Source organism: Lepisma saccharinum, chromosome 6 (assembly GCF_977018435.1).
Source record: "Lepisma saccharinum chromosome 6, izLepSacc3.1, whole genome shotgun sequence".
Lineage (NCBI taxonomy): Eukaryota > Metazoa > Arthropoda > Insecta > Zygentoma > Lepismatidae > Lepisma > Lepisma saccharinum.
In genome coordinates this window covers 8,092,760-8,118,330 of record NC_139234.1, presented here as the reverse complement: position 1 = coordinate 8,118,330, position 25,571 = coordinate 8,092,760, and the positions used below count along the sequence as shown (strand labels likewise).

The 25,571-nt window shown below is 38.6% G+C and overlaps 1 protein-coding gene across 2 annotated transcripts in view; it reads left to right on the top strand.

Annotated features, from left to right (window-relative positions):
- The first annotated feature begins 7,086 nt into the window (after window positions 1–7,086).
- The window catches only part of LOC145988537 (scoloptoxin SSD14-like), a 118,869-nt gene continuing 100,384 nt past the window's right edge, over window positions 7,087–25,571 (top strand). The window contains exons 1-2 of one of the 2 annotated variants that reach the window (XM_083123446.1): window positions 7,087–7,667; window positions 16,449–16,682. In XM_083123446.1, coding sequence (XP_082979572.1) covers window positions 7,573–7,667; window positions 16,449–16,682 — 329 coding nt within the window. In that variant the 5' untranslated portion in view covers window positions 7,087–7,572. Of the gene's footprint in view, window positions 7,668–13,941; window positions 14,223–16,448; window positions 16,683–25,571 lie in introns of those variants that run through there. The other variant, XM_083123445.1, reaches the window with a different exon arrangement.

The following is a 25,571-nucleotide window of genomic DNA, read 5'->3' as shown; positions in this document are numbered from 1 at the left end:
ATGTCTCAGTTGCGAAAAACTACGGAGATATTTTATTTTTAAAATAATATCCTCGGGAATTACTCACGTGGATTGTACAGTGGGATCCATGAGTATTACCGCGCAAATTGTCCACCACCATGTTCGTGCACTTTATATGACCCAATAAGAACTTCAAGAATTAAAAGAAAACTCAAAACAAGCTGTTCATAACTTCTGCATCAACATACATAAAAATCCATTGCTTAAAAACACACAGAATATAAGAGAAAACTTAATGAAAATAGTCATGGACAATTTGCACGATAATACTCATGGATCTCACTGTACCAGCTGTTGATCAGATATTTGTATTATGACATAGCCTTTTGGAGTCAGGACAATATTACAAATATTTAGAAAACAAAAAAGGCAGTTCATATGAAGATTTTTCGGAACACACTAGGACAAATTCTGAACACATCTATGTATACGAGCAGCGTAGATTTTCAAATGGATGCCTTTTCGAAAGTTTCATTGTGATACAGAATGAAGATTCAATGAAAGTTGAAAATCAGTATGTATTTCTTGTCGACTGTGTTAATGTAAATATATTTTCAAGTGTTATTTTGTACATGTCATCAATAAAAATATTATTTTAATAAATATTGTTTTGATGAAAAAATATTAAGATTGAGTACTTATCCCAATTTTTGTAAATCAATTAAAAAGAGAAGAAAGAAACTATGTTCAAAGCTGAAAACACGTGAACACGAAGCAGGTTTCATTCTGTGCTTGGAGGCATCCTTGGTTCATGCTCTAGTTGAGGTGATGTTCTCAGAACCATGCTTTGGCTGCCTTTACGTTACGTACTAGGGTTTCATCCAGTGAACCCCAAGGCCCTTATGAGTCATTCCATGCCAAATCAAAACAGATATGTGCAATTTCCAACCTGACCATTTTCGATTTTCATGAAATTTGGGGAGTTGAAACTATGAATGGAACTTAGTAACTATGAACATTTTTTAGTTTCGTGCGTTTTGTAATTGTTAAATTATTCAAGGTCAAAGTTAGCATAAATTGCCCTTTTTGAGCCCACTTAGCTATACTAAATCTGCTGTAACTCCGCCCCTATTTCGCCTAGGAAGCTCAAATAAAGCTTATTGTACAGGGAATTGAACAAGATTTCCAGTGATATAAACAAGCCTACCTTTGGATAAAAATATAATTTTGTCACGTGACCTTGACCTTGACTATCTCAAAACACGTCGTCACCAAAAATCGTGGGAAAAAAATATTTCGTCCTTCATACCATACTCTAAAACATATCAAAAAATCATTCTGGGACTGCAATGGGATCAGAAGATACAAAATAATATGTGTAACTATGTGACTGATAAAAGCCCCATTATATGATCTGTGACGAGTCAAATGTCCCTTAACACCCCCTACAAAATGTAAAGGAGTTATCCTGGGTATAATTGGTCATGAAAGAAATAGGTTAGGCACAGGGAGATCCCTAGCCGCGTGTGTCAAGCACAGGTCCGGCATATTGTTGACCGCCATATTGAATTCAAACAGGCGCGTATATTCTAGGCTATCTAGGCTATCGACGAAGCCCAGATTAAAAACAGAAAATAATCGACTATCAAATGTGACTGATGCTTCACTCTCAAACAACGACCGCGGGGAAAAAAAAATGATAGTATAAAACCCGCGACTCCTGTGCACCGTACTCCCGCGACGAGAGGAGGGGGAGAGTGGACCATGCTTCCTTATGGCCCGAGCTGAACGGAAGAAAAGGTTGCGCGGGGATTTTTCGTCCAAGGTTTGTTTTCCTTGTGCTCGCTCTATACATGGGGATGGACTCCTTTCCTTTAAAACTACCACCAGACTTCAGCGGTTAAATTCTTTCCCGACCAGCGCCTGGAGGCGGTCGGTGACTTACGTATTTGTAGTGGCTTCTTAGACAGGGAACTCTTCGTTTTACAACGGCGGTAAAACCTTACAGCGATGCCAATGAGCTAACCAGCACGGGATTTTTCCCAGGCAAGGGAAATTTTGAAACTAAACTACTCTTACAGGAACGGGAAAAGAGTGGCTGGCATGTGATAGGGAATTTGTCCTCTAGGCCAAAACAACACTGTCCCATCGAACACATGCAGAACTCGCAGGCCGCTCACCTTCAACCAATCACGCTTTACGATGTTTTCAACCCCTCAGCTGCTTTGTTTATGACTGGTTGGGGTAGACTGACTGGCTGCAGATGACAAAGGGCATTTTGCGAGTGGAAATCGCGTTGAAGGAAGTTTAAGAAAATTAGGTTTCTTACTCCATGAATTTTCCTAAGTGTACTGGGTGAGTGAATTACGTATATATGTTTTGAATGATCTGTGCTGCGTTGTGTAGTGAACGAAAATGAGTGACATAATTAACGAACTATTGACGAAACAATTTACTCGGCTTTTGCATGAGGATAAGCTTCAAATCGTGAAGATATGCAGGCCTCTGGCATCCCAAAGAAGAGAAGAATGGATTTGATTTGTTATTTTGCGATGCTCTTCTGCTACTATAGCTAATCGCGACGATGGGGATGAGTAACGATACGGTGAAATTCATAAAGGGACATTCACAAGAGAATATACACATGTCCAGGGCTGGATATGAACCCGGGACCCCTGGCATCCTAGTGCGCTGTGCTAATAACCATTTTACCACAGAGGTTGCCAAGAGAAGAATGGAGTTCCTGTCCAAATTAAATATTCAAGGTAAGAAGTTTATTATACGCGTATATTTTATTCTCGCACGTAGGCCTACATAAATATTTCACAATATGGGCCTCTATATTTTATAAATAACCATGAAATATTTGAAATGTTTTCCTTATTTTTTTATATTAATGAAACTGGTATTTTTATAATTATTAGTAAATTGTGATGTATGTATTTTAATCGCAATGTCACATCATCTTAAAATCCAAGAAATTGAACGAAAAAGAGCCTCCCATTTGAACATTATGATTAAAAGAGATAGCCCAGGTTTTAAACCCAGCATACGCCACTGAATTCAACGCAAAAATTTCAAAGGAAAGGGGGGTGATGTGATATATCAAATCAGGCTAGAATTTCACGAGAAATGATATTTCGGGAGAGAAAGAAGTATACACACCATTGCATATGATTTTAATCAGCTACATTCACCAAATAGTTGAATAGTGAAGAATGTTGGGAAAAGTATCTCAAACAATTACGTGACACTTCCTTTGGAATGAAAAATTCTTCAGTGACGAGGCTAATTTTTATGTTCACGATGAAGTTAATAAAAATAATATGCAATACCTGTGATTTGCCGAACCGAATGGTTGTTGCTGGTAAGCTAATGATGTGGTATAGTGTATGGAGAACTGGAATGGTTGGTCCATATTCAACAACGGAACCTTAAATGGTGAGGGCTTCTTGGATTTGTTAAGTGAACAGGTTTTTCATCCTTGCTTATGGGATATGGCACTTTTCCAGAGTTTTGAAACAGGACAGGGTGTGACCACACTATGTGGACATTGTGGCAATTTCTTCATGGTAAAGTTCTAGGTAGATGGATAAGTAGACAGGGATCTATTAAAAGGCCTGCACATTCCACAGATCTAACATCTTAGGAGGACTTTTACTTTCACTAAAAGTCCGTGATATTGACCATCTGAGAGAAGGCATAGTTGCTGCTTGCGATGTTGTTGCACCTGCTACATTGCCAAATGTTCTATGTGAGTGTGAGAGACGTCGACGAGTGTGCTCACAGGAACATTGACAACATTATAATGTGCATATATCGTAAGTGAAAGATATGCGTATAACTTTTTGATGGCTAAAGATACGTTGGAAAAACCTTCGTCACTTCATTTCTCGTGAAATTCTAGCCTGATTTGATATATCACATCACCCCCTTTCCTTTGAAATTTTTGCGGTCAACAATATGCCGGACCTGCGCTTGACACACACGGCTAGGGATCTCCCTGTGCCTAACCTATTTCTTTCATGACCAATTATACCCAGGATAACTCCTTTACATTTTGTAGGGGATGTTAAGGGACATTTGACTCGTCACAGTTCATATAATGGAGCTTTTATCAGTCACATAGTTACACATATTATTTTGTATCTTCTGATCCCATTGCAGTCCCAGAATGATTTTTTGATATGTTTTAGAGTAGGGTATGAGGGACGAAATATTTTTTTCACGATTTTTGGTGATGACATGTTTTGAGATATTCAAGGTCACAGGTCAAGGTCACGTGACAAAATTATATTTTTATCCAAAGGTAGGCTTGTTATATATCACTGGAAAGTTTGTTCAATTCCCTGTACAATAAGCTTTATTTGAGCTTCCTAGGCGAAATAGGGGCGGAGTTACAGCAGATTTAGTATAGATAAGCGGGCTCAAAAAGGGCACTTTATGCTAACTTTGACCTTGAATAATTTAGCAATTACAAAACGCACGAAACTAAAAATTTTCATAGTTACTAAGTTCCATTCATAGTTTCAACTCCCCAAATTTCATGAAAGTCGGAAATGGTCAAGTTGGAAATTGCACATATCTGTTTTGATTTGGCATGGAATGACTCATAAGGGCCTTGGGTTGTGGGCTGTGTTGATTTTATATGGAATGACTCTTATGCAAGAATATCGACAAAAACAAATCCTACCTATTAGTAGGGTTTCGTAAAAATGTATTCATTACAATGTGCAGAGGGACTTTTCTCATTGGAATTACGTAAACTTCTTATCGCAATGTTTATCTGCAATCTTCTATTTATGTACGCCATGTGAGTGTGTGTGCACGAGTAGAGAAAAACGAATATAGTGTGGAAAATAATAGGAAAATTGGCAGAAATGTAGAATGTCGTCATAGAAGACATACTGAAAGTCGTAGGAAATCCGACTGAAGCCCGTACACTAAGAGAAAGATATTTATAAATAGCTCCTAAATGAATTCTCGTATTCTTTTAAAAATAGTTATTGATTGATTTGCTTTATTTTACTCCGCTTTTGTGCCACTTTTGGCTAATTTGCAAAGATGGGTATGAGTGATATGATGAAATTGATGAATGGACACTCGCAAGCATCCATGCCCAGGCCGGGATTCGAACCCAGGACCCCTGGCGTTGTAGCGCGATGTGCTAACCACTCCGCCACGGGGGCCGGTTTTAAAAAAAGTTATATTTTACCAAATAGAAAGTAAATGAAATTCTTGAAAGAAGGCATCTGAACTATTTTCTGCAGCCTAGATTCCAAAACGACTACTTAAGCGAAAGTCTGCTATCTTTGCACTCTGGCGTTTATTCAGAATTTTCCATTCGTGGCACTGCCGTACTCGGGGGAGAGCTGATGGTGCTACAGCTCTTCAGAAATTTTGAGAAAATCAAAATTTTCAAATCAAGGCAGTAAAGAACTCTGCGAAAACCAAATTAGTAAGTGTGAGACTCCCTTAAAATGGCTCACGATCACCACCTTTGTCCTGTGGGGGAGGGGAGGTTAAAAATGATAATTACGAAATATTTTGTAGTGCATTCTGCCCAAACCCTAGAATGCAGATATATAATATCCACATTTACATTTCCAGCCCCTAAAAAACAACAATAATAATAAAGAAATAAATCCTGCGTACGCTACTGATCTGAGGCCATGCATAAATTGGACCATTGTGAAAAATGTAGGGGGTGTTGTGCGTAGGTGGATAAATCGCTGTATGCACTGTTGGGTTCAGTCGGATAACAATGACTTTCACACGGAAACATATCCCGCCGTGGGGGGGAGGCATTTGCAGCATTCTGAATTGAGTAAGCAACAATTTAACATCCGGACAGATGCCCGAGAGAAAAGTGGACGTTTGAAATCTCTCTCTCACCCCCCGCCCCCCCACACACACACACTCACAGACTGTGATTCAGTGGAATGTCGTTACGACGCCAGAGGTCCCGTGTTCGAATCCCGTATACTACATAACTGTGTTGGTTGTTGATGTTCAGAAACTAATAGAGGAAAGGAAGAAATTCGAAAACTAGGTATCAAGTGAGGTATAATAATGAAAGACATAAAAAAAATAATTCTTTGTAGTTACGGACAAGTCAGTAGGGCGTCTAACTGCCCCGCGGGAGAGAGAAGTTTGTCCCCGTGATGGATTATCTCGGGCGGAATTTTTACTGCATGAAGTTGCTCCGACATTCGCCCGATCTCTAATAAAATGGACAACACTGGGGTGTAAAGGTTATTGGAGTGTGGTGCTAATCACATCACCGATGACCGAGAGTGTGAATGTATTGGGCGAGGGGACTACCTCTCCGCTACCAATTTGCCTTCATGGCACGTGGCAATAAGCATAATAATGTTTACAACGTTTACATAAATTCTCTCTCTCTCTGTCACTTTCGTTCTTATTTATCTATCTTCCTTTACATTTATTTCTCTTTCTTTCTACCTTTATTTCTTCAGTTTGCTTTTCCCCCTTCTGTTTCTTCTGTTTTGGGGGGGTTGAGCCCCCAGCCCCCCTATAGCGCCGTCCCTGCTGCCAGCGCTCCGGTACTATTTATTATAGTATTACGTCACTGAGGGCAACTTTCGTTGTCGTGTTGCAACTAACATTAAACTCTTTACAATCACTATTTTAATCAGTTAACCAGTGCATTGGGGGATAAAAATTTGACCAAAAATATAAAACAAATGTAACTGGTGCAGAGCTGAAAAGGTAAAACCAAATAAATACATAAAAACAAAAAAGAAAAGAAAAATCGATGCCTATCGGCTTGAGATATTTCGCGTGAACGTTAAAGGTGAGTTTGATCGGTTTGTGCTCGGCATTTTTTGTGTTACGTAAGTTGGATATCTTAACAAATTTGTACAAATAGACAATTCGGGAGTGCTCCATACTTTTTAACACATGTATGGAAAATTTATTTGTATACATGGAGTGGAATATTTTCGGGAACTCGCATGCCTTCACATGAAGTGACGTCATAAGAGAATGCTAGTTGAACTTTGCTTATGGTTCCACCTCTACACCAAAGCTCTTCCTTGAGCTATTTCTTTGTAGAGCCAGTAGGTGGCCAAACTATTGGGAGGCTTTACACCCAGCCCTTGCACAGATAACCTTGAGGTTTAAACATACTTCGGTGGGGAAATTTGCCACTAGCATTTTATACCGCCGCGATAAATCAGTTTCTAAACATACCTACAGCATATTTCGACAACAGTCGGGTTTTCCTTGCACGTAGGTCTATTACGAACTTCGAATTGTTTAAACAAGATAGCCATTGCCGTAAATTCAAAGGCTGCTACATCTTCAGTGCTGTAATGGCCACCCAAACTGTGCACGTAGTATATCGGGAACTAGTTTTCAGATAAGACGCAGATAAAGAGCCACTTGAAAGAAATCAGTATGATGTGTCTTAAGTTTCGTTTCAATACAAATGTGGTGAAAGTTTGTGTCATGCTTTGCAATAAGCGTTCGATTGTGCTGTAGAAAGGTTGTGATTCGATTTCGTGCATAGTCCGAGTCTGTCTTGAGTGTTGAACTCACTGAAGGAACAGGAAGTATTGCGATTGCGTGTGTGTGTCTGACGGAACAATGCTCAGTGAAAAGAGTAAATTAACGTCATTTCGGAGAACTAGCTATGGGTCTACGCCATACGTGCCGCTGGAGAATACCGCAGAATTGGAAAGGTGAGTTATCGTTATGTGCAAAAACTACTATGTTACGTTACGCTTGTCTTTGAATTTTTGTTTCGGACCTGTGCTGGCGATTCTTTATTTATGCAGTGGCCAAAATTATTTAAATGCCATTTTTCAAAGTGTGGGGTTAGTGAGCGAGATTTATCGCTAGACAATCGGCAATCATATCAGTTCATCGTTACATTATCTGTGCTTGCGGTTAAATGACGCTTGCGAAATAGTTTGATCGATTGATTGGATTTATTTTACTTCGCCTTTCTGCCACTTTTTGCTACTCTCAAAGATGAGGATGAGTGATGACATGATGAAATTGATGAAGGGACACTAGCAAACAAATGCATCCATGCCCAGGCCGGGATTCGAACCCTCGACCACTGGCACCGTAGCGTGCTTGCGAAATATGATTTCTTGGTTTGAATCTGGGCAAAGCATGAGCGTGCCCTTGCGATCTAGCGGCCAGTGTAACGTGCTAGCAGCCGCTATTTGCAATTAATTTTCCTCGTTTCAGTTCTCTTCATTGTATTACAATTTTTTCTAACTTTCTGTCGATTTTTAACTACTCGACAGTGAAATGTATAGATAGGAGAACATGTATTGATGCATCATCCCCCGGCTAGTCTTTGCCGTTTTTGGAAGGTAGGGTAAATTTTAAGCCAAAAAATTACAAAAGTGAGAAACTTCTAAAAGTGTTCATGCCTCTCCTCCAAAGCTCAACAGTTGTTTTCCCCATACCGTAGAATGTTGCGAGATTGAATAGAGACAGGATTTTGCAACAGACAAAAGCACTGTTGAGCAGTTTGACTACTAGCTTTGAGGGGCGACACTTTCTCCAGACACCCAAATGTTAACCTCACTTCCACATCACATAGTACCCCATGGACTGCATTTTTCAGACTAACGACAGACTCGTTTGAACCCTTGACCAGTATATTCTACTATAGGACTTGTTGTGACCTGTCCATATGTATTTGTCCCTTAATCTATTCTATCTTATCACCATTCATCTTCATCTTCGCGGGAAGAGCTGCTTGCAAAGATGTACTTGACTCCGGGTTCAAGCGGCGATGGGACTCTGCACTGATTAGTTGCCCTTGATTGAAATCGATTGATATAGAACCGATTAATTCAATGCTTGGCATCAGCAAGCAGAAAATTTGGTAACAGTTTCATATATCGGAGACACTTTTCTTCATTTTTACAGAAGAAACTACTTACGGAAATGAGTTTATCTAAGATTTCCAACGTTCGTCGAGGTATTTTCTTTCATCGTGGAATCTATTTGACCGGGAAATCATGTATTTTTCAAGACCAATATCTCACCGACGAACAATTGCCATTGCTTTCCCTACGTGAACCGGATGCTGCATACGTATCATCACGTAACCCCCTGTCAGTGTTTCTAACCCCCCTTTTTTAACTATGCTTGCCTAACCTAACCAAACCTAACCTAACCTTATCGGAATAGTTCGTGGGGCTATCCGTCAGCTACCCATGCATAATGCACAATTTGCACACGTGACGAGCACGATAGTAGGTAATTTTCGGTGAAGAAGGTTGGAAAGTCTGCATACCCATTACGGTAGTCAAGTTATGCCCTCCATATTGTGTGTTAAGGAAGCGACGAAAGAAATAAAAAACACTACTCTATATGTGAAAAATTGTGTTTGTTTTCGTGTAAAAAGCATAATGGCACCTTGAACTACAGTAGTGGCATTAATTCTGGACACTTTTAGTAAAATGTTATTTTCTAAAAAATCTCGAATGTAAAAACTAAATTCTGAATAGAAATATTAAACAAGTTTAAATGACATCGTTCAGTAACTTCAATAATTGTATCTGAGTGCAGCATTGTAGTCTGATTATTATTGTTATTGTTGTTTTCAACTAACAGAATGCTTGTGTGCGATTGTTGTATAGGAGGTCAACTGTGAGCATCATTCAGTAACCTCAAGAATTGCATCTTACTGCAGCATTCTTATCTGATTGTTGGTATTTTCTGTACTGTACTGTGGGCCAAGTGTGACCTTCATTGTTTACAGCAGTTGGTAACTGACTTTTGTGAAGTGAACATCTAAAAGATGATGCTCACAGTTGACCTCCTATACAACAATCGCACACAAGCATTCTGTTGGTTGAAAATAAAAATAACAATAATAATCAGACTACAATGCTGCACTCAGATGCAATTATTGAAGTTACTGAACGATGTCATTTAAACTTGTTTAATATTTCTATTCAGAATTTAGTTTTTACATTCGAGATTTTTTAGAAAATAACATTTTACTAAAAGTGTCCAGAATTAATGCCACTACTGTATGTTCCGCAATACACAATTGGTAAGTACGAACCATGCGAAACACAAAATATCCGATTTTAATGTGTCTCCGATATATGAAACTGTTACCGAAAATTTTTCACTTCATTGAAATTCTGACAATAAAATGAAGCAACATTGAGGAAGAAAATTTTGAAATATGAAAACAAACTAACTCCAAACCAGAGGTTTGTCCATCATTTTCCATCTGGGAACGGGGGGTGTAAGGGTAAATTTTGAGGCAAAATGGCTATAAATTGGACTATTGTGAAAAATGTTAGGGGTAATAAGAGGTCGGTTAGTTCGTATGAACTTTCCAGCCTAACTATTGTCTATTTATGTGGGAGCAGGAAAAGGTTTATTAGCCATTATCCAATGTTAGGGGCTTGTGGAGGAAATTTGAGCGATTCTGATTTCTGGAGATATAAATTAATGTAGAGAGATTATAAAATGAGGCTACAGAAGGAACGAGGCACTTCCTTCGCATTTTCGTGATGTAAAGAATATGTTCACCACCCATGTCATACGAACTACGGAAGGGTGTGTTGTACTGTTATATTTAGAATGACATTAGATAAATGTCAATTTGTAGCACATTTTCTTGTGGTTAGAAACTCGATCACTGCACGCTACTTCAGGCGCTTCACCAACATTGCATGGTTACATGCTGCCATTTTCCTCGTAATAGTTCAGCACACCCCTGCGATAGAAGTTTGAAACCTTCAATGGAGAAGCGGGAAAGTCTTATAAGTGCAATGTATGGTTGCTCAAAATCCAAAATGCGTTTACAAGGTAACAAAGAAAATAAAAACATAGGAAGCTTTACTTTTCAGCACGCCCTCGTATATATACTTTATTGTAGATCCATTTCAAGATTGTAATGTTGTTGATTGACATTCCAAATTACAGTTTGCAGAATTTTAAAACAAAATGTTAATAAGAAATGAAATTAGGCATGCCATATTTAATGCAAAATATTGAATTTTTCACGAGTTTTGTATCTCTTAAACCAATTAAATCTCAAACTCAAATTCTTTACTGAAGTTACTTATCATGGAGTACTGTATTGTGTACAAATTTCAGATTTTTAAACAACTGCCCACCAGAGATATTTAACCCTGAACTTGGAATTTTTTAACAAAAAGTACTTGTTTATGACCTTGTAGAAAAACAAATATTAAAGTCTCAAGCTTCAAATAATTTTGACATACTCTATTGGTACACAGGTACTTGCACAAAAAAATTCAAGTGTGAAACAAACTGCCTTTCCCCCGCCAAAAAATGACCGAAAATGTCATTTTGAGCGATTAAAATACACAATTTTGACCTTAAAATGTATTATGAAGGAATAATATTTAGAAAATTACACAGAAATATAATTGTAGCCTATAATGTGCTTAACATCACAGATTTTTGTCTCATTGTTATAGGACTTACCAGAGCTGAGAAAAAAAGTTGCCGCTGATGCTTAGGAATGGACAAAATGACGCGCGCCATGATAAAAAATGCCCGCCATCTTCAAATCCGTGATAGTAAAAATAAAATAACAGTGGTTCTGAACTGTCAACATATGAAGCTCACACCACACAAAAAATAACCTTTTTTAAAAATGGTCAAGCAACCATGTTGTATGACTTCATATGGATTGACCCAGATGTCAAATTTTAATGTGCCAAGCTAGGTTGCTAGCATTCATGAAGGGGTAATTCCCTCGGAGCAGAGAAATTTAAGTATATTTTTAGGTGAAGGGAAAATTGTATCAGATCGTATGTTACGTTTAACTTCTTTGAAATGTGAGAATTGTTGTTCTTTCTATAGAAGCGCAAACCAGTACAATGAAGGACAATTTAAAATGTGAATTTAGTTTGAGAAACTGAAAGCATTCGAATTATTGTAACAACGTAACTAGTTAAATGATTGTCTTTAATACTGCCATGAAATTTTCGTACTCCGTTTTGTTTTCGAAAGATAGACAATTTCACAAATCAATAATCCTATGTTTCACATTGCTTCCTAATTTACTCATTCCATTAAACATGCATTTTATTCTTTCGTTGGATTCATGTTTTCATCTTTATGAGCATAGATCAACAGAAATCATATTAACAATAATTATTTTGTGATTCCTGATTTCAATGTTTAATCCCAAAACGTGAAGTAGGAAGGACCTCCCTTTTTTTACATTATTTTTTCCTCAGTTCGAACAATACAGTATAGTAAGATAGCCCACATCTTGAACTCTGCATGTGCCACTTGTGCTTGAATAGCACAAGAAAAAACACTTATATTAACATGTTCAGACTCACGGTTTATCCGTGCGAGATATCCTAGGTTCGAATCCCACAGAAGCGTTACTGCCTTTCCCCTAGCGGGAGAATACGCAATAAAAGATAAAAACCAATCGCATTCTGCCCCAAGTAATAACAAGACACGTGTTGCCCTTACACAAACACAAGAAGCATGGCCGAATAAGTAGCTGATACTAGATAACAAAGTTTACATGTTGCGATAGTCTGAGCTTCAGGGAGCAAATCTTGAAGGTGGGTGAAGAACAGAGAGGCTTTCTCAGTCTGGCTTCAGCAGGAGATAAGAGAAGTAGCACAAGATTGCCGTTGAACTAGCAAGACCTGCATTAATATACTTGCAAACATGCATCCTAATATAATTACTCATTAAATGACAATCACTACACATATTTTATTTTGATGGAGAGGAAGCCGAACTTGCACCTGATAGCATCCTATAGAAGTCGGTAAAATTTCCAACTCCAAATGGATTTTCCCTTTGCTTACACACACACACACACATAATGGGTATATTCCAGACAAGAGTTTCTTGTTTTGAGCTTGTTAAGTCCACTTTATGCACAGACTGGACTGGACCTTCAGTTTAAAGTGGGATTCGAATAACTTAATGTGCCTCCACCGGGTATCGAACGCGGGACCCCTTGGCGGACGTTAACATTGTGCCAACGGAGAGGTTCCTGGACTCTAGAAATTCAGATAACAGTAGTGATTATATGAAATTAGATCAATTCTGTTAAAATAATGTAGAAAAAAATAGAACATCAAATTCTAGTTCATGGATTTATCCTATTCTTGAGGTGGATTATTAAGTTAGGTGAAGATTATCGAAAATATAATTAACGAATGTGTTTTGTATTACTTGCGGAGGATGAAGGTAATCACAGAAGATTTTTCGTAACAGCCAGTTCTTCAACACCTCTTATTGCAGCTCATATGCTTTGGGGGATTACACTATGTATCATGCTCGTAGATTACTTTTAAAATAGTACTTCCAGTAGCCCTCATGTAAAACTCAAGCTTCCATGAGACACCGGCGACTCTACACCTTGCCATCCGTGAAAACTGTGCCTTAAAAACATTAAAATATCGTATCTTTCAAACGGAAGAGTGGTTGTTAATAACGTGCATGATGCAACTTGACAAAATTTGAGGAGTGTTTAATAGTACACTTTATTATGTTCATTTTGTAATTTTATTTATAATATATTATCTTGCAATCAACTTAATGCAGCGATACTTACTTTATAAAAAGAAGAAATGTGCTAACGTCCTTTTCCTTACGTTTACTTGCAAATTATTGACCTAACTTAAATCACAGATGATCAAACCTACACCTCTGTTGATACTAATTTTCACCAACGTGCTTTATCAAAGCTTGAGTTCCACCTGAAATTAATACTGGCCACATTCCCCCGATATCAGAACTTTGACTTCACTCGTTAGGGAGCGGCTCATTTATCTATATAAAATGTATGGAAACTGTCTATGGAACTTTGCATAAAATGATTGTATTCCGAGAACAAGTATAACTTCACATGTTGACGTCATCTCTCCTCAACTAATCGCCTATCCCTGCCAGCGATCGACCTACCTGTATATACCAGTCTTTGGTTCTGGGAAGAAAAGGTTTATATTACCGGTTTTGAATCAGCAGAGTACAAGGGGAATCGTAGAGACGTGTGATTATAATTCGTTTTAGGAAGTTAAACGTAGACTTTGTAGCTCTGTGTCGAAATTGCAAGTGAATGTTAATGAAATTCTTTTACAAATGGGATATGAAGCAGCACTCGTTTGCTGTTGGCCATTCGGACAGTATACTTTAAACGTGGAGGTCCCGAAAAAACTACCATCCCAGCGAGGTGAACAGCCTTGCTTGTCTAAAAAGAAGGTGAAGTATAGACTAAACCATTTGGCTTTCGACGACTGGTAAGCCTATATTTAAGCTTGTTCAACATAATGTTATTTCATTGTGTGTAATTCCAGTGAGTGGTAATACATATATTTGAGGATGTATTAACTTTAAATTTATTGTGTGAACAAAGGCCCAATTGAAACGATTAAAGTATTACATGAACTAACCTACCTTATCCAAGCAAACTCATTTGCCATTAGAAATATACCACCCTGTCTGTTCTCATCGAACCAGCTCTAAACAAGAACAACTCACGAACTCAATCTCAAGTAAGGTTCTTGGTTCAACTCCCGTGCACAAATAGGATGTTACTTTGCGAGTGTCCCTTCCAGTGGTGATTCATCCACACCCCCTTAACACTTCCCATAACTTCCTCAACATTCCCCTAATTTTTTTCACAATTTATGGTATTGGCGGGTCGGGTACCCTATTCTACACCCTCGAATTTTCAATTTTTTTTTTTCATTATGAAGATTATGTGATCCTAATTGTGAATATAAAAAAATTGGAGCGCGGAAAGAAGTATTTACGACTGTACAGGCGTTTAAAGTTGAGATTTTGTCGTTTGAAATTGTAGAGTCCAAATTTCCCACCGATTCCGGGCTCTGCGCCTGGGGTAATTGACTTACCGCCCCCTACGGCTACCGCGGCCCCGCCTTTATCTATAGAGTCTCTTTAAAGGCATGTTAGAAATTGGCCGGAGTCACCTGCCCCCAACACTATTTCTCACTGTTTTCCGCATTGACACATGAAGATACCAAAAGTGAAGGCTAAACTGAAACCTAAGAAGGTAACTTACCTCTTTTTACCAAGGCCAGGTATTGAATTGTGGGTCGAAGTTCAATTTGTAAGTCCAAAAATGAAGTAACTCCTACGTTGAAAGTCCTTGTCCTTTTCCACAGAATACCACCCTCCACTCACTTCCCATCATAAAAATAAGAAGTCGCAAATTATCCCATCCCACAAGTCATTTAGAAAAAAACAACTCTCCCCTTTACGGCCTGCAGTTGCCAAAAAGAAATAATTATTTCCAATTTCTGAAGTCGCATAAATTAAATCCAATGTCTGAAATGTCCAATCCGCCAATATATCACACAAATATCATATCGCAATCGCAAATGTTCCTATTGCACAAGTCAATCATAAGAAGAAAAAGAAAAAAATCAGACGTGCGCTTGTGACATCAATCGATCATCCGAAAACTTCAGACTTGCGCCTGTGACATGAATCCAAGATGCGCCATGATGAAATCGCTGCAAAACTGTTTTGACGTTACATAAGGAATGGAAATATTGAAAAACGTATGTTTCCTAGCACGTAGATCTAAAAAAAATACTTTCCGCGATATTAAGAAACATCGTTTCTTATTAAGAACTAATTTTTGTAACGAAAACATTGGAAGAGTGCGGAAAATCGAGGGTGTAGAAAAGGGTACCGGAGCCAATTTGGCTCTACAATTACCCCTGTACTGCCATAATTATGAACTTAATCCCCTAGATGGATATTTCTGATAATTTCCTGCCCTTCATCATTTCAACGAAGGCAGTAAAGCAAAATATAATAAAATACGCTAGTGACAGGGCCGTAGGGAGGCAGGGGACGGATGCCCTTCTAACAAATTCCTAGTTAAAATAACTTTAATTCAAAATAGGCATTTGTCATGTTATATTCAGGGGCATAAAATGTGTACGTATCCACAAAAATCATTGCGTCCTTCGTCTCTCTTCTTTTTCTGGCAACGTTGATAAGATAACTAATCTGTGCTCTAATCTAAAGTTTCATGAATACATTATAACCAACCATAACAAAAATGAACAAATTTTCTTCCTGATCCCTGCATTGTTGTTATTTTTGTTTCTATTATTATTAATATACAGGGTGGTCATAAATTATTGAACAAGTTTCATTAATGAGTAATATTATGAAACTTCTTTTTTATGTGCAAGTATACATAAAAGAAACATGCAATACAGTTGAAAACATTACAATACGTGCTAAATTTCTGACAAATGCAATTTCATTCGGTCAGTTTTTCAGCATTTCGGACGTTATTGTTTTTGACTTTTGTTCACGTTGTTGGAACTCAACAATTGAAAACTGTTTCAGTTGTTCCCTGTGAATATGTAGAACAGTGGTTAAGTTCTCTCTTTTTTTCTAATCACAACTAAAATACGTTCAACAATTAATGATCTTGGTGAATAATTATAGATTCTAATTCTTTATACCAATTTCTTTTCCAGGCAAAGGAAGAAGAAGGTTCACAGGCGGGCGGTGTGCCTGATAATGATATTCACAGCTACAATGATAACGGTCAGCCTATCTCTCTGTATACCGCCCCTTCTCAGCAAATGGAACACCTACACGCTTAACCCTCCTGACGTCACGACGGCACCAGCGCCCTCTAGCTCGCCGGAAGGGACGTACTATAAGTCTGCCGTCTCAGCAGACGCTCAGCCATGTGCACAAGTTGGCAAGTAAGCGAACACTTCAGTTGTTTCTTTTTTGCACAGCCCTGTTTTTTTTAATTATTATTATTATGTCTATGACAAGAAAGGAAACCCGGTACGAACGGTCAGCATGACATGGCTTGCTCCTAATGGGGTCACTTTCTATTTGATTTCCCCAAAATCATTTTAACCTTTCTGGGATATAATTTATTTTGGTTTAGTGTTTTTCAGGATAATTTATAATTTATTTTTATTGCCTTCCCTTTATCTTTGGCTTGATTGCTCATAAGCAGGGAACGGATGTATATGCAATAAAAATGTGCTAAATATGCAAATACATATTTAGTTATTTTTACCAAAATATGGAGTTATATATGGACTTAATATTGTAATAATTTTCCATTTTAATAATATGATACTACACGAGCTACATAAAATACAGTACACTTACATTGACATTCATTGTGAAACATCACAAAATGTGTTTTCATTTTCGGTTTCCAAAACAATGGACAACAAAGTTTTGTTGTTCAAAGAGTCCGAACGTGAATTTCCTTCTCTTCTCTCTTAAAATGGATTTATATTGACTAAAACTGCTTTTAAAATCGCAAGGAGTAATGGGAGTGTATTTGAAATTTGTCAGTTATTCGCAAGAAATTCACCTAACTCTTTCGGTCATACGGGGACATGTAGTTATTGCGCGAATATGTAGTATATCTTGAGAAATATTCTGAAATATGGCAATAAATGCAAGAATAATTACAATATGTCAAATTTGAGCCAGAACCTAATATATGTAAAAATATGGAAAATAAAAACTGAATTTTTCGAGTCTACATGGCATGATGCGCAAAGATAATAAAAAAATATAACTGATTTCAGCTTCATATATAAATATGTTCTTTACATTTAAATCCGTTCGCTGCTCATAAGTAATAGCCAAACAATAAACAGCAGAACAACATAAATCATGATCTACTACAGAGCATTCCCTGACATTCGCTACGAGACTCGGCGCAAAGCTGCTCGGCATCAGCGCTTGTCTTTCCCGGTGAACGGGTCAGCGACAGTCGCTAGAATCGGCTATTAAAATTAGTTTTCATATTGTCTACTAACCTTGACTACAGAAGGTGTTGAAAATGATGTCCCTCTGCTGCAACACATTCCTGGCATCTCCCAAGGAAATTGGCATTTACACGTGCAAGTTCGTCTACTGTAATTCTCCCGATTTCTCGTACGATACTATCTTTTAACTCACGGATGGTGTGCGGATTGTCTTTGTATACTTTATTTCCCAATTTTTCTTTCCACTTTTATTCAGAACTGACCCTGTTACTCTAAACTTTTTTACGAGGTTTAATATAAGCGACTGTCGCGGACCCGTTCACAGGGAAAGACAAGCGCTGATGCCGGACCGCTTGCCGCCGAGTCTCGTAGCGAATGTCAGGAAATGTTCTGTATTAAGGCAAGGCCACCACTTATACCTCATATTATCATTGTCATAATTCCTATTAAAACAAGACCTATTTGCCACTCTGACTTGAGTTCCTTGCATCAGCTGGAAGACACGCACGAAAAAGATATCGTGATTTATATAGTTATAAAGCAACCACAACCAAAAGAACCTTCGGCCAAAAGCCTACGCGCATCTTCCCCTCCATCCGTTCAACTCGGGCCATAAGAAAGCCTGCTCCACTCCACTCCAACCCTCCCCTCCTCGCGCACAGGACACGCGGCCCAGTCGAACGGGTCCGTTAGCCCCCCCCTGGATATTTTAAGCGACTTCAATGGCAGATTAGTTATCATAGCGCACTATGACGTCAGAGGTTCCGGACCCGATACCCGGTGGAGGTAGTTTGCACACTGGTTGGTTCGCGGGTTCCACTTTAAAGCGTAGGTCATGTCCCGATTAGCCTACATGTGCATAAAGTAAACTTCAAAAACAAAAACTCAAAACTTAAACTCAGTTTACAGGCATCTTGCATAACCTTAAAATTTAAAACCACTCTTCCTTACCAGGAGCTTGGCAACGCTGGCATGGCCTCTCATTCCCTGCGAATGGGCGCTGGCATTTATAGCGATCAAGATATAATTAATCTTGCCCTTGGCGAAGTTCTTCCTTCCCTCGGGAATACAAAAACATATACTTCTTTCAGTAAATTAGTCAGCAATGGCCAGGTTGAACCCTTCCATTTGTCAATGTCCGACGAATCCCTTAAAAATGTCCAACCCTTCACAAAGTTCCTTGATTTAAGATTCTCCAAAAATGTTCAGGCGAAAATGCTTTTGACCCCCGGGGTCACGCGAGTATAAACAACTAGAGATGGGAGAGGCGGGTGACGTCGGAAGTAGGGGCTGGGAATTTACGTATAGCCTATAAAGGTTTTCGAAAGAGATTTTTTAACAATCCTTTGAAAGAAGATTTATTTCTTATTCACTGAAAATTATATATTTAATTAAATTATAACTGTCATAATAGAAATGCGACGCTAAATCAAATCAAAATCAAATAATTATTAGACATATTTCCCAATACATTAAAAAATGTAAATAGTTCATTCACGCATGTAAAAACACCAGTAAGTTCTGAATCCCATAGAGTTGCTTTAAATAACAGTCACCCTTGTTATTATACAATTTACAATACTATGAAAACTAAATATGCTGACCAAGGCAGTAATTTATTTTATTAAAAACATAAACTAAACGTAACGTTTCAACCTTCTAGCAAGGTCTTCTTCAGACTCTGTATCAAGTACAAATGTAACAAGATACAAAAACAGGGCATTATACTCTATGTGATCAAAAGTATCCGGACACACCGCGAAATGTGTGTTTATCATAGAGGGTGACACAGTACTGCCATCTACCGCGTGGAACACATAGTCAGCAAACTCAGTAGACTACAGACAGTGTGAGACAGCAGTATGGGATGGTTTGAGGAACTCACAGACTTTCAACGTGGTCAGTTGGTTGGGTGCCACTTGTGTAGGAAGTCTGTGTGTGAGATTTCCACCCTCCTAAACATCCCTCTGTCCACTGTTTCCGATGTTATAGTGAAGGGATGTGTACAACCCAAAAGCGTGCAGGCCAACCTCCCATGTTGACCTCCAGAGACCATCGAGTGTTGAAGAGGGTCGTACTGCATTATCGTCAATCATCCATCGCCACCATCACACAGGAATTCCGAACTGCATCAGGATCTACTCCAAGCACCATTACTGTTGGGCGCAAGGTGTGGCAACTTGGTTTCCATGGCCGAGCAGCTGTCAATAATTCAAGCATCACACAGACAAATGCCGCCTCGTGTGGTGCAAGGAGCGTCGAAACTGGGCCATAGAACAGTGGAAAACTGTTGTGTGGAGTGAGGAATCACAGTACACAATGTGGCGATCCGATGGTAGGGTGTGGGTGTGGCGAATGCCTGGTGAACAACATCTACCAGCCTGTATAGTGCCGACAGTGAAATTCGGAGGTTGCGGAGTTACAGTGTGGTCATGTTTCTCCTGGAGGGGCTTGGCTCCCTTCTTGCTTTACATGGCAATGTCACGGCACAAGCTTACGTTGACATTTTAACAGTTTTCATGCTGCCTACCGTCAAAGACCAGTTCGGGGATGACCATTGTGTCTTTCAACACGACCGAACACCCATCCATACTGCAGGGCTTGTGGGAGAGTGGTTTGACGACAACAACGTCCCACTAATGGACTGGCCTGCGCAGAGTCCTGATTTGATTCCCGTAGAACATCTCTGGGATGTTTCGGAATGCCGACTTCGTGCTAGACCACACCGATCCACATCAATACCTCTTCTCATTTTGGCGCTCTGCGAGGAATGGGCTTCCATTCCTCAGGAAACCTTTCGGCACCTGATTGAAAGTATGCCTGTGAGGGTGAACGCTGTCATCAAGGCTAAGGGTGGGCCAACACTGTATTGACTGCCAGTGTTCCGGATTGAGGGTTGTCCAAACTTGTACTTTATTTTCAGGTGGGTGTCCGGATACTTCTGATCACATAGAGTATATACACAAACATTACTCCCTCCGGACTATTAGAAACTTGTTAGGAACTTTCTAGCAGGTGGCTTTCACTTGCCAACTGTACTTTCACCTAAAAGGCTAAACATATTTACTTCCATATAGAATGTGGTTGGACTCTTTACCTTACGCTCTTTTTCCTTCATTTTTCTTCCTTCTCCTCTCCTCTTTCTCTCTTGTCCTTTCCACCCTTTCTTACACCTTCTTCCATTCTTTGTTTATCTTCAGTCCCCCTTTCCAGTTCATTGTGTCTTCTTCACCTTTCTTCTCTATTTCCTTGGTCTCCTTCCATTTTCTAACTAGCATTCTCTTCTCCCTCCCTATCTGCTTAGCCTCATCCCACTCTGTCATGTCCTGTTTCTCTCGTGTGTTTAAATATCGCATTTCTCTCTCTCTCTTAAGTCGTACATCATCCCTATGTTGTTTCAACCTGTCTTTCAGCCTTTTTTTCGTTTCTCCTATGTACACACTCTGACATTCTTTACATTTCACTTCGTAGATAATCCCTTCCTCTTCCTCTTCTCTGTTCTCCTCTTTCTTGCTTGCATTCTTCGCTATTCCTAAGATGCTTCTCCCTCCCTTCCTGTAAGTTTTAATGCCCGCTTACCTAAGCACTTTGCATATATTTTCTGTGGTCTTCCCCATACTCCTTATTCCAAATCTCCTCTCTTTTTCTTTCTCTTCCTCATTTTCTTTCTCTTCCAATTCTCCCCTGCCCCTTTTCTTTCTTCTGTTTATGTCCAGTCTATCCTCCTCCTCATAGCCAATCTTTTCCAGCTGTTTCCATAGGCTATTTATTTTGCCTTCTTTTTCGCATTCTTTCGTGCATATTTTCTTTATTCTGTCCTCCATATTCTTTATAAAATTTATTTTTGTCATCTCACTTACATCACTTCTTTTGTGGCAGAATACCCCTCCTGCACACTTCTTCTGATGCCAAGCGGTTTCAATTTATTGTCCTCTCTTCCTTTTCATCAATATATCTAGTTAGCTTAACTTGTCTTGTCTTCTTCAGAAGAGGAAGAGGAAGGGATTATCTACGAAGTGAAATGTAAAGAATGTCAGAGTGTGTACATAGGAGAAACTAAAAAGAGGCTGGAAGACAGGTTGAAACAACATAGGGATGATGTACGACTTAAGAGAGAGAGAAATGCGATATTTAAACACACGAGAGAAACAGGACATGACATAGAGTGGGATGAGCCTAAGCAGATAGGAAGGGAGAAGAGAATGCTAGTGAGAAAATGGAAGGAGACCAAGGAAATAGAGAAGAAAGGTGAAGAAGACACAATGAACTGGAATGGGGGACTGAAGTTAAACAAAGAATGGAAGAAGGTGTTGGAAAGAGTGGAAAGGACAAGAGAGAAAGGAGAGGAGAAGCAAGAAAAATGAAGGAAAAAGAGCGTGAGATAAAAAGTCCAACCACATTCTATATGGAAGTAAATATGTTTAGCCTTTTAGGTGAAAGTACATTTGACAAGGGAAAGCCACCTGCTAGAATGTTCCAGAACAACTTTCTAATAGTCTGGATGGGAGTAATGTTTGTGTATGTATAATGTCCGGTCTTGTACCTTGTTACATTTGTGCTTGGTGCAGAGTCTGAAGAAGACCTTGCTAGAAGGTTGTAACGTTACGTTTAGTTTATGTTTTTAATAAAATAAATTACTGCCTTGGTCAGCATATTTAGTTTTTCATAATCATGGAAACAAGGCTTAATGGTGTTACAATTTACAATACTATTTTTCTTTCCGTTATTTTACATCGCCTTTGTATCTCTTGTGTTAAGCATAAGGGTGAACATAATCATAAGATTATGAAATGGGCGATACAACCACACTGCCTCACCTGGGACGTTTGGTAAGGCGTTACACCGATTTCCGCCAGTAATTTTTCACACTATAACTTTCGCCACTGAAATAAAGTACAATAAACAACTTTCAAATTTCCCAATTTCCCACAAATTCACGAATTTTTCATATTTCGTAAGGTAGTGATTGCTGCTAAGGTTTCAAGCATTCACATTGGCTGGTAGCCTTTTGGGGTAGTAAATAATATGTGGTGGTTAGGTTAGGCTTATTGGGTTTGGTTCTCTTAGAAGAAGTAAACAACGAAAAATGGTTGTAACAGCAATAATAATAATAATAATAATAAAATCGTATTTTTTAGAGTGAGCGTCTTTCGGCCCTCGAGGCCGACCCTTACAACAGACTCTTGTCTGGGTGATTATTTCAAAGTAAAGTAGAAATGGAATATATGAACATATCCTGATTACATGTATGCTGGATGAATATTGAATAAAAATAAGAAAGAAAAAAGGATTAGATTGGACATAGATATCTAATGTTCGTCGCTTTCATCTTTAGTAGATATATACATGTATGAAGTCAGGTGTAATAATGAATGAAACAGCAATAGCAATAATAATAAAAAATAATAAATTGAAAAGACAAAAGAAAAATTATGAAATTTAGAATGCTAATAATAATAATAATAACAAGTTACATGAACAGAGTTGCCAATTATTTCAATGGATATATATTAACAGAAAAGTTGCTCGTGATTTATGTGATTAGCTGCCTTGCTAGTAGATGATTTTTTAAACTGCTTATGACACTGGATGGATGTTAGAAGGGTTGGAAGGGAATTCCATTCTTTGGTGGCAGTAGTGTAATTGGCCCTATTATAAACCCGAGAAAGTATGAGCCCCCTTCTGGCAGATTTGCCTACACTTAAAACTAGCTCAACATGCCCATATGAGCTTTTTGCTCAAGTGTGGAACCCTGTCTAATCCAAGATTTTTGTAAAAATGCCCTCGGGAATTTCCTGAGAAAGTATGACCCCCCTCAGATTGATTTGTCTACACTTACAAAAGGCACTTCTGTGAGATTGTTGTCCATAAACCTGTCAAAAATATGCCCCCTCTTGATATTTTTTTGTCCACACCTAAAACTACGCAAAACGTATTAATACACCCACACCCACATACACACACACACCCACACACACCCCCACAACCCCCCCCCCCCCACACACACACACACACACACTGATCTTGACCTTGAGATGATCTTGACCTTGACCATTTTTTCGATTATTTTGACCTTGACCACACCCACCCACATACACACCCACACCCACCCACATACACACCCACACCCACCCACATACACACCCACACCCACCCACACCCATACCCACACCCACCCACACCCACACCCACCCACACCCACACCCACCCACATACACACCCACACCCACCCACATACACACCCACACCCACCCACATACACACCCACACCCACCCACCCACCCACCCACCCACCCACACACACACACACACACACACACACACACACACACACACACACACACACACACACACAAAGCACATTGTTGAACCCAACTGATATTTTTTATTAAGTATAGAGTTTTGATTTGAACCCCAAGAAATTTTATATAAATACCAAAGCCAAAAATATTCACACACACACACACACTAAATATACAAAACACACTGCTGAACCCAACTGTTATTTTTTTATTAAGCATAGAATTTTGATTTGAACCCCAAGAAATTTTATATAATAAACCAACAATAAAAAATGCCAAATCAAAAATATTGTAATCAATGCAATAAAAATATATCCAGCCCCAATTGGGCTAAGCATCAAAAGAATTGTAATCCAGACAAATGCAGAACTCCCACAAAAACATGCCCAAAATGCTATAGAAAATATAACATGAAATATTTCACTTATACTTGTTCTGCACAGTCATCAACATTTCCAAACAAAATTGAATGGAAATATTTGTGTGATTGCCCTCTATAATTTAGATTGCAAGGCCATATTTTGTAATTTTCTAGACCAGGAGCTAGACCCTCTGCACCAGAAACAGGCCATAAAATGCCTCTCCACAAATTATGTGAGCATCATGGAGCACACAATACACTTTACAATTTTGAGAATCTCAATTTAAATATGCACCAGTGAAACAGAAAGTAAAATTCGTGTGGGTATTAATATGTCTGACAAATTTACAATTCATGATGGGTTAAAACAAGGAGATGCATTATCTCCATTGCTCTTTAATTTTGCCTTAGAATATGCTGTTAGGAAGGTAAAAGAAACTAAAGAAGGACTAAAATTAAATGGTGTGACTCAGTTGTTAGCATATGCAGATGATGTAGACTTACTGGGGGATGATGTGAATACAATTAAGAATAATGCTAAAATATTTTTCAAATCTGCTAAAGAGATAGGTTTAGAAGTTAACAAAGAGAAAACTAAATATATGCTTACAGGCCGAAACCAAGTGTTAGGTAATAATCAAAATCTAATTATTGATAACAACTCGTTTGAACCAGTTTCCAAATTCAAATACTTAGGAGTAATATTAACAAATGAAAATTATATTAAAGAGGAAATAAAAAGTAGGCTTAATTCAGGAAATGCATGTTACTTCTCTCTTCATAAACTTTTGTCTTCTCGTTTAATATCTAAGAAACTAAAAGTTAAAATATACAAAACAGTAATTTTGCCTGTAGTATTATATGGATGTGAAACTTGGTCCCTTACATTGAAAGAGGAACATAAATTGAGAGTATTTGAGAATAAAATCCTTAGGAAAATCTTTGGACCTAAAAGGGACGAGGAGACAGGTGAGTGGAGAAGGTTACATAATTTAGAACTACATAATTTGTATTCATGTCCAGATATTATTAGAATAATTAAATCAAGAAGACTTAGGTGGGCAGGCCATGTGGCACGAATGGGAGAGGAAAGAGGAGTATACAGGATTCTTGTTGGGAAACCTGATGGTAAGAGACCTGTAGGAAGGCCAAGACGAAGATGGAGGGACAACGTTGAGATGGACCTAA